Source organism: Gymnodraco acuticeps, unplaced genomic scaffold, assembly GCF_902827175.1.
Source record: "Gymnodraco acuticeps unplaced genomic scaffold, fGymAcu1.1, whole genome shotgun sequence".
Lineage (NCBI taxonomy): Eukaryota > Metazoa > Chordata > Actinopteri > Perciformes > Bathydraconidae > Gymnodraco > Gymnodraco acuticeps.
The window spans coordinates 1,366,745-1,377,256 of record NW_022990966.1 but is presented as its reverse complement, the minus strand read 5'-3'; the positions used below and the strand labels follow the sequence as shown (position 1 = coordinate 1,377,256).

Sequence of the window (10,512 nt, the reverse complement as noted above, 5' to 3'; positions counted from 1 at the left end):
TTAAATGTAAGCTGTTTAAAGGGGAAATTAGAAGTAGGGATGAAAAGGTAATGTTCTTGCATTTCATGCCCCATTCTTTAGTATGTCATAAAAAAAACTAGATTGAAAAAAGTCATAGAACGTCGAAGAAAGTTGTAAAGATATTTCATAGTAGTGTCAACATTTTTTATAAAAAAGTCATAGTATAGTATGTCGAAAAAACGTATTAAAAAAAGTCATATAGTAAACTAATTCATAGTATAGTGTGTCGAAGAAAGTTGTTAAAATTCATAGTATAGTACATCGAAAAATGTCAAAAAAGTCATAGTCAAAGTAGTAGCTTTTTATAACCCTTTGGTGACATTTTACCTTCTATTATATGACACTCGGACATTTTATACTGTCTTTTATTTTCAACATACTATTGCAAGACTTTTGGGCAGTTTATTTTAGAAACTATGGACAACATAATAAGATTCCGATTGCACATGCATCCCAGTTAATAGTTTACATGTAAAACTCATGAGTCGAAACATTCATGAAGGGAAAATATATTTAATTACAGGACAATGTCAGTTAACTACAAAACTATAGAAATACAGTCAAATTAAGCTCATAAGAAATGCTTTTGATGGTGAGAAACACAAAAGGACAGAAGTTTTAGACGTAAAGACAGTGTGTTTGGACAGAGGTGTTACAGTGACTCTTCTTCATATCCAGGCCCAAATTCATTCACCCTCTTCAGTAGCGCTGCTTTCACGGCACTGATCTTCTCATCCAGCTCCGTCAGACTGCAGGCCTGAAGGACAAATTATAACAGCCTGATCAACATTTCAAATAATGGCCGACCTTTACATAAAGAGTGCAGTGAAAGGAAGCAAAACTACTGACCTGAGCAGGGGACGTCTTCGGTCTCTTGTGTAGGTGACTCTGAAAAAAGTAGACATTCAACTTGTTTAATTAGTACAAATTCTAAACTAGATGAGCTTTTATGAGCATAGAGAGGTCGTTATCCGTTTACTTTCTGTACAAACGACTGTAACAAAAAGAAAATAAATCATAGGCTGAGTATTTCTCAAATATGCACTTGACAAAATACAAGAGGTGTCACATTGTGTAAGGTCATCTTACATGTTACAATATCATGTAAGGTTGCTTTGTTTATTTAGAGACTCTGGGAGTTTCTCAATGTCGAATACGCTTGCTTGGTAGCACATGTCTTCCGAGCATCTTGCTTCAGAAGCGAGGCAAGAATACTTCCTGGCATTTGGAAAACGAAGAGTGGAACAGGCGAGCAAGTGTGCGTCATATGAGAAGCCCTGCCTTACATTTTCCACCACAGATTTGGGGAAATTGGTCCGTGCGCAAAGCATTGTGGGGATTTTAAGACTGCGGAGTCTACACATGTGCAGCCTCGAAATTTCTCGCTACGAAGTACGCCGGGCTCGGTAGAATTCCAAGTATGCTGGGCATTGGAACAGTACTTCGGCGGCACTCGATGACGTAGTATGCTTGAAATAGTGGCTCTGGAGCAGCCTTCGTCGACATTGAGAAACACCCAGTTAACAAAGGAAGCAATGTGTCTGTGACATCCCCCATTTAACACCGCTCAGAAAATGTGTTTTGACTCCATATCTTTGGCTTGAACCTTGCGAGATTGCTCATCTTTAAGTTGCTGCATAATTTGTTAAGGATCCTCCTTTACTGTTCAGTGTTAAGATGTTGTTCCTGTGGGCCAACTGTGTGCAGCTCTTCAGCAAACACCAAACTACAGCATTTTTAGAAATTGCCACCAAAAAAAGTGGCACTCCGAATATAAAAGACCCCATCAGTTTATTCAAAGACACTCAACATCCTTTGCTCGGCTCACACAAACATGCAGCGAGTCGCAGCAGACGGAGAGCAGCAGCATGCGGAGATCAGAGATACTTTCTGAAGAGACGTGCAGCATCTAAAGCACACTCGCTCTGTAACTGAACTCGTGCCGGACGGACTCCTTCAAGACGGGAAATGAGAGTCTGTGACTTGAATATTGAACACGGTCCAATTAATTACTTTCGGACATATTGAGATGCGTGCTGTTCTCTGGGTTTACAACAGCCTTGTTTAGCAAGATTTAACCAAGCCGGAAGCGTGTATCCCCTTGTTGTGGTTCCTCTGGGTGATAAGGTAAGTGCAGAGGTCAAACTGGGGGAGACGAAACAAAAACTCTGTGGTCAGCATCTAAAACTGGAGCACTTCATTTCAGATGTGAACCCCATTCAAAGCAATTACAAGAAACGTACCACTTATGTATCATTTCCTTTGTTGAAGAAATGTTCTTCTGTACTGTTGAATTAGTAGCCTCCATGCACATGGCTACCATTTAAATTGATGGTTTTAATGTTTATCACAGCACAATTAGCTAGCTAGCACAACCCACAGTCCTTAGACTGAGAGGAGCCTCAGAAAACAGCAGCTCATTTTCAGTGAAGCATGGAAACCTGGTCAAATTAGCTGGCTAGCAAACTACTTAGCCGCTATATAAGTAACATTTAACAACAAAATGCTTCATCCACACACTCTTGTCACACAGTAGGAAAGCAAGACTATGCGAGGATCTAAACTGTATGACCAATAATTGAACGGCATCCCCAAAATCATCACAGTTCAAATGTCTTTAGCAAAGGAAGGGTAAACCTATGACTTTAAGGGACTTAGGCTGCAGCCACACGGAGACGAAACGGGTCGTATCCGCGACAGTTCTCTATCTTATAGACGGTTCGGCCACACAAGGCCACCAGGGAAACGCAGATAACGATAACGGGTCCCAAGGTGGATAGATCTGCGAACGCAACGCTCTGGGGGGGTCAAACGGCTCCGTGTCTACGCCCTATACGATCATTTCCTGATAACGATGACGCAATAGCCCCGCCTCTCCCCGCCTCTGCTGCTCACTGCTGTAGCATGGTCAGTAACTACTGACCATGCTACAGATGTTAGTGCAACATCTACAGCTCCTCTACCACAACCATCAGCAACAAGTGGACATGGAGAACTACATGAACTACATGTTGCTAAATCCACCGCGGAGAATAAACAGAAGGGCAACCATGGCAACCATGCTCGGGGGGTCTTCTTCGCTGCTTTTGGTGTATTTTGTGGCGGAAGTACAGCGCCACTTACAGGCCCGGCATATGTACTACAGCGTCTCCAGCGGGTCGAGCTGTCTCGTGTGGACGGAAGACTTTTTTGATATCGAATTCGGTTTGTTTCGTTATCGTCTCCGTGTGGCTCCAGCCTTAAAATAATAAATGTACTCTTCTAATATCAGAGTAGCACATGATAACAAAGGCCCTACGTAGCAAGAGCGTCAGGACACACTGTTGTAGGCATATTACTTCCAATCTTTATTCCAGACTCAAGGTCCATATCACACAAAAAAAGACAAAACATACATCAATAAATAAAAAGCTAAACACAAAACAGATAAAAACATCAAATCAGTCCAATCACAGCGAGCCACACATGCTCACTGTCTGTATAGGCGATTGCGCCAATGTCTCCAAATCATGGAAGAGAACCGGGTAGAACTCTTCACAGGGTTAATTAAAATCGAGATAACATGATTGTCCGAGTCTTCTAGGCGACACATGAATTTGTACATTAACTTTCTTAAAAGGGCGTGACAAGTAGGTACCCCCAAGTTAACAAACAGCTGGCTGGCACTGTGCCATCTCGGTACCCTCAGCAGCAACCGTAAAGCATCATTGTATGCAACTTTTAGTTTTTGCATGCTTCTAGCCTTGTAGTTACTCCACAGGTGAGCCGTGTACAGAAAGCTTTAAAAAGTGATACCTTGACATCTACAGAGCACTTGTGAAACTTCCGCATTAATAAGTTTGCCTGGGCATACCGTTTGCAGCGCTGTCTATGGATGTCTTTGTCATCTGTGAGATCATCAGAAATATAATGACCAAGGTACTTCATCTCACTGCACACAAGTAGAATGTTGCTACTGAGAATAAAATTAGGAAATACAGCCTTTTTAATCCTCTTTACTTCGCACAATCATGATGCTACTCTTCTTGGCGTTATACTTAATATTAAAATCAATGCCATACTGGGAACAAGTCCTCAGGAGCTGTTGTAAGCCAGCACTGCATGGGGAGAAGATGATTAAATCATCTGCGTACATAAGGTGGTTGACAACAGTAGCTCCGATGACACAGACAGTTTTACACAAGTTCAGTTTCCTGGACAGATCGTCCATGTACAGATTAAACAACAAAGGAGATCAAATCCCACCTTGCTTGACCCCATTACCAACATGTTCAGACACAGTATTGCCCCACTTCACCTGCATAGTCTGATGTGCATACCGAAAGGCTAAGATCCTTATTATGTACTTGGGTACCCCTCTCTGGCACATTTTGTCAAATAATTTGTAATGATTCAGTCGATCAAATGCCTTGGAAGCATCAATAAAACACAGAAACATGGTGGAATTATGGCTTCTATATTTTTGCTATAATGTCTTTTAAAGCAAAAATACACATATCTGTGCCATGTTTTCTTTTAAAACCGAACTGGTTGTCAGCTGTGGTAATATACCTTTCCAGCCTATCCAACAGAATTTTCTCCAACACTTTGGAGAGAATGCTAGCTAAAGCAATGGGTCTGTAATTATCAATGCCATTAATCTTCCCAGCTTTATCCTTGATGACTGGCACAAGTAATATGATAGCTATGTGATTAACACGATGATTCAGCCTCTATGGAGATAGGCATATGACTGTCATGTTTATTGCTTACGCAGGCCTTAGCTAATCTGAACTAAACATTGAATACTGCTTTGAACCGGTATTCTTCCATCTTGTGACACCCTCTCTTGTATTTAAGGCATGTGAAGGACACTATTCTGGAACTATTTGCCCACGCAGCCCTGTGTGTGATGACTACTTCCATTCTTGCAAGGATAATAAATACATGTATCCTGATATTGAAGACCAAGCCGGTGACGAGTGATATTTTCTTAACATTATAATACATTAAATATTACAAATTGAATTAAAAAGAACATTTAAAAATCGCACATTATTACAATAAAAGACATGTGTATAAACACTGAATTAATATGAAGTGGCTTTAAGGTATCTATTTTAAAGGCAAAGACTCACCGTGGACTGAAAGTACTCCGGGGAGAGTCCCTCCAGCTCCAGGATCCGATCCTCCAGCTTCTTCAGCCTCTGGTACACACTCAGAGGAACAGGGCCCGCTGAGGAAGGAAAACGCTTGTTGTTTAACATGATGAACACAACAGACGTGGGTATGGATTGTGACTGTTCAAAAGAGAAGTCATAATAAAATATGTCTTTGTTAATAATGTGAATATCAGTTTCGAATCAGCTTGCTCAGACTAGAGAATTCATCATTGTTTTTGGTTGTTTACAATTAGTCCTGATGCAATATTTTAAAAAGCACTTCAGGAATGCACTACTACTAATGTTATTGTTCTGTTTTAAGTGTGTTGCATAATGGATTAAGCTACAGCTGCATTTCGTTGTAAATTAACCTTGAATCCTTATTTTTCAGATTAATTCCACTTTGCATATAGACTATAACATTTACTATACGCTCTCATTTTAAATTGCTATGATTGAAGATCACCATGAACACACTATTTTTTGTTTCTGTTATTACATGTAAGCCTTTCAGACATGTTAAACGTAACATACAGTGAGACACTTTGTCACATGTCCGACCTGTGGGGAGTCTCAGGTGAGTCTCGATGTTCTGAAGTCGCTCTTCTATGGCTGCGTTTCCACAGTCTCTCGACATCGGGCCCCTCTGCGGATCCCCTGCCTCTCCCTGGCCCCCCCCACTGCGAGTCTGGGGCCCATAAGTGTTCACCACCCGGGTAACTAGCCAGGCAAGAAGATCACAAACAAAAGCCATGATATTAAAACCAGGGACGAGCAAACGGGTCTGAGGACAAAGCATGCAGATCTATAAAGGGGTCATACTAAACCCCTTTGTTTTGACTAATTCACAGTAGTTTATCGGTTGGTTCTTCAAATGGTTCAGCACTTCTTATTTAATGCATTCATAATACTTTATGTATTCATTAAACCAAAACATATTTTAAAAAAACACAATTTCTTGTCATCTGTCAAGTCATTTTTCTTCATTAACTTTATGGACCTATGACTTACTTAAAAAGATAAGTGCAATTGAAAAGAATTAAGCTGTTAAGAAATGTCACATTGACATTTGTAGGAAATATTTATTTCCTTACCTTTCACGTGGCTTTTGAAACCTGGATAAGGAGTGAAAACTGCATCTGTCCTGGCACAGCTGTTTTCTACTGAGGAGACATTTTGATTAAAAATATATAATTAGAACGTAATGTCAAAATGTAATTAAAGTTCTTAGAAAATGTGTATATAGATGGCTTAAATGCCAATTATTGCCATTAGTGCGTCCTGATTTCTATTACTGGTATCTCACTCAGGCTTTGAATTTAAAAAGCCCTCGGTCTCGTGTTTTTCTCGGCTAAGCTGGTTGTGTTTCGAGGCCGAGTGTGTTAGCTACTTCAGCCCCACTCTTTGTGCAGTTCAGCCTGACCTCTCGCCTGTGGAAATCAGCTCTCTCCCAAACATTGGCAATCTGTGTGCAGGCTCCCTCTCCACCCTGCCCCCAACCTCTTCCCCATTCTCACCCTGATTGCAGTCGATCACGTTGCAAAACTCGCGTACATTGTTTTCATTGATCTCCATCTGCTTGCGTTCCATAAATGCAGATATTCTTCGCTCAATCTAGGATTTCAATGGAGACAGAGAACAAAGATAATGAGATACAGTGGATTGATGAGCTATTGATAGGTGTCAAGAAAGCAATGAGTTGGGGGGCAAACAGTCATTTGCATTACATGGAACGAGAAAATGTAGTAGAAAATATTTTCAGGTAGCCAAAAAAGTTGAATTGCTTGCCATCATTCCATGATGGAATATGAATACTGTTTGCTTGGCTACCAAAATAAATGCACAACAGAATGGGGGGCTCTTGTCCTTCATCCACATGCAATCTCAGAGTAATGAGCATCCACTTCATAATCCATCAAGGACCTGGCCCTCTCTCAAAGCCCTCCAGCAATGTGGTCTGTTCTACCCAACCACCGCACTAAAGGACCCCTCATTCTCTGCTTCCCTGCGGCACGTCATGTTCACATCCTTGGGAGCAATTATTTATCATTATTCATTTGGTTAACATAGAGTAAAGAGGTCTCTAAAACTGTCACTTCCAGATCTGCTGACGGAGACCAACCTCTGACTTCTTGGCTCGGATCTGAACCATGACGTCATCCTCTGCCGTCTTGCTGTCTTCGTCGTCGGCGCTCTGAGGATAAAACTCAGACAGATCCGTCATCTGCTCTCTGAGTGACGACGAGGTGACGGCATCGTCTGTTGTGACGTCTTTTGTAGAGGATGTATCGCCCTGAGCATCCACTAGCGTCTTTAAGCTTTCTGAAACAGCCTATTTAAAAATGGGAAAAAGTAATATAACATTCATAGCACAAATAATAGTTTTTAAAATGAAATAGGCCTTTACTAACAAGCATTAAAGGGTATAATGCAGTTTAAAAATAGCCTATACAAATAATAATGTATAGGCATCAATTTAAAAGCATTTCATCAAACCCTTTTAGTGTTAATGTGAAGCCAATGTACCTGTAATTTAGTGATATGCTCCTGCAAACAGCTGTGCACCTGAGCATCTGGAGATGACGGGAGATCCGCAGCATCGATGTTGACTTCTATTCTCAGAGCAGCATCACTCAATTTGAGCTTGATTTAAAAATATAGAAAGAGACAAAAAGTGAGGCTACACTGCACAACACATTAAAGCAAATGGAGTGCTTCAAATACTTCTACTTATCAGCCAGTGTGCATTAGTAAGTGATTTCTGCCTTTCTCTGCTTTTATAATATGTGTTTATTGAGTATCTAGGTTAAATACTGTTAGTCCGATAATGCAAGCCATTTCGAATATTATTTTGGACTCTGGGAATTATGGACATTTTCTGAGATTTTATAATGACCTATTTATCAAAGATAATAATCCAATTGGAGAGACTCCACTTTGATAATGCCACATAAAGTAGAGATATATTTGATCTACATGCTGAAGGTAGAGCAGGTGCAAGAATATGTGTACATAAAGAATTGAAGTGCTAATACATATTGTGTCACATACTTATGTATATATAATATCTTGCTTTATATCTTGTTATTGTTCATTTGTAAATTCAAATTATTTCTTGTCTTTGAATATGTATTGTACAATGCCATGTCTTTTTATGCTGCTGCAACACAAACATTTCCCAAATTGGGATCAATAAATGTCTATCTTATCTTATATTGATTTCCCCCCAAAGATTGTGTTCTTATTCTTGCTTTTCCAAGAGAATGGACGGGAATAGGAATCACGTAAATGCTAAATAATTCAGACCACGTGATCCTGAATTACAGAGTTCACATGTTAAATACAGGTTTCAGGGAGAGCTAGAAAGAGAGAGGTGAGCGGGGTTAATGACAACAGAGTGAAGTGACATTAGGAGAGATTAGCTTAAATTGGTGAGGCGAGGTGGCTGGTATCTCACAAATAAGATTGAATCCCAATAAACAATGTCATGTTTAATGCTTTATTTTCACTTCGTCTTAATTTCATTTGTATGAATTGCCTCTGAATTAGTTTTTTACTATGTTCATATATTCCTACATATGAACTGCTTTAAGTTTGCTTTTATTACATTTAAATGCATATAATTGACTTTGAATCAGGCCAATTTCTGAAAGGAGCTACATGCATACATTTGCCTTAAAACTGCAGGATGTTGCAGGTTGCTTAAATTGGTGAGGCAGAAAAGCTGGTATAACCACGTCTGGAAGCAACGAGCTAGTAAATTGAAATTAAATAAATACCAACAAAAACAAGGGAAGGTTACGTTGTTGCTACTTTCTTTAGCACGGCTTGAATGTTGAGTAAAATGAATGAAGTGTATCCTGCTAACCCGGGATGCTAAAAACATTAGCATGGAGCTAACATACAACTCGGACGGAGAAGAAACATATCTCGGGGCTAAATGTGGCTAAAACAATGTGAACCAACCTCTCTCCCGAAGTCTGAAAAGAGCTTCAGTATCGCACACATGCAGTCCCTGTAGCTGCTGGACATGTTGCTGGATTCACGAGGAGGAGGGTGATTTTCACTAAGCTTCATTGTATCCGCCATTGCAGTTAAACAGCTGCAGAATACTGCCCGCTGATTGGCTTGTAATCAGACCACGTGATCAGCCTGCCCTCTTCAGAACCACTGCTGTGTTTGTGCAGAATACAAATAGTACTATATCAAGTAAATGCATTATATTTAAATAGACCTCATTTGGCTATATTCGATGTGGGTAGTACGCTTTTAAAAGTCTTATATTTATATATGCCAGCTTCATACCGTTTTTTATTTCTAAAAGTTTACATACAATTTAACTAAATATGTTTTAATTATATGTTTCCTCCAATTCAATTTATGCAAACCACATTTCCCCTCAGCATAAGAATTACAATGTAAAAGAGAGGTTGTGGTTGCAGATCATGTTTGTTTTTAAAGTCTTATGAATCAACCAACTAGCACCCCCATTTGGAACAAAAAACCGAGTCAAAATAGTGTGCCTTATCTGTGACCAGCTTTACAAGTAAGCGTACCTATTATTATTATTATTTGTTTATCACTCTGTAAAAATATTTTTTTCCTTTGTTTTGATGTATTTTCATATTTTAAATCTGCATTGCCTCAAAATGTATATTAATATATATTTTCTGATATATTCCTTGTTCTTTGTTTGCTTCTACTGCATTTAAATACACAATACAAACACTTTGAAACTGCCCCGTGTTTATAATGACTTGCTTTGCCTTTTACTAGAAGATACATGCGGGGGTTGCAGGTTATGCTGATATTATAAAGAGAGAATGAAATTAGTTAGAAAGGCTTATGGCCCATACCACAGATAACATTAACCTTTCAGTAATTGTTTAAGTATTAGATTTTTGCTCAAATATGAAAAAATATTCTGGGTGCATTTACTCAAAGGAGCATACGTGTAACACTAAATGCACATCAAGCCTAGGATACAACTTAAATAACTAAAGTGCATTAAATGGTATAGGATTTTCCTCTAAATTATATCAGCACTCAAATGGGAAACAATCAGACATGTTTACCTGCAGACTGCACTGATTTGCAGCCATATGTAACCCTGTTCCTCATCACCATCACTTACTTTTCAAACAGGAGGAAGAATGGCCACTCAATTATAAGAACATTGTCCCTGAATCGCAGCGGACTGTGCAGCAAGGCATTGGGATGGGAACCCGGCCACAATGGCGTATTTTTCTGAGTTGAGTGACTGTGGGAAAATCTCCCTCCTCTATTCAGACATTTTTCCCTTCTTTTCATATAATGGGGAGAGAGACTGATGAAGGCAACATAGAAAAAG

At 39.5% G+C, this 10,512-nt stretch overlaps 1 protein-coding gene across 4 annotated transcripts; it reads right to left on the bottom strand.

Annotated features, from left to right (window-relative positions):
- Positions 1–370: 370 nt before the first annotated feature.
- mbip (MAP3K12 binding inhibitory protein 1) lies at positions 371–9,269 on the bottom strand. Of its 4 annotated transcripts, none has more exons than XM_034235498.1 (9): positions 9,129–9,269; positions 7,689–7,805; positions 7,285–7,494; positions 6,680–6,776; positions 6,257–6,325; positions 5,724–5,891; positions 5,139–5,236; positions 871–909; positions 371–778 (listed from the first exon to the last, which is right to left on the bottom strand). In XM_034235498.1, exons 1-9 carry the CDS (start codon positions 9,249–9,251, stop codon positions 674–676), a joined length of 1,026 nt encoding a protein of 341 aa, XP_034091389.1. In that variant the 5' UTR covers positions 9,252–9,269; the 3' UTR covers positions 371–673. The 4 variants fall into 4 exon arrangements, with proteins under 4 accessions (XP_034091389.1, XP_034091391.1, XP_034091390.1 ...); XM_034235500.1 differs by having other exon boundaries at positions 5,724–5,882; XM_034235499.1 differs by having other exon boundaries at positions 6,257–6,322.
- Between the last annotated feature and the right edge of the window lie 1,243 nt (positions 9,270–10,512).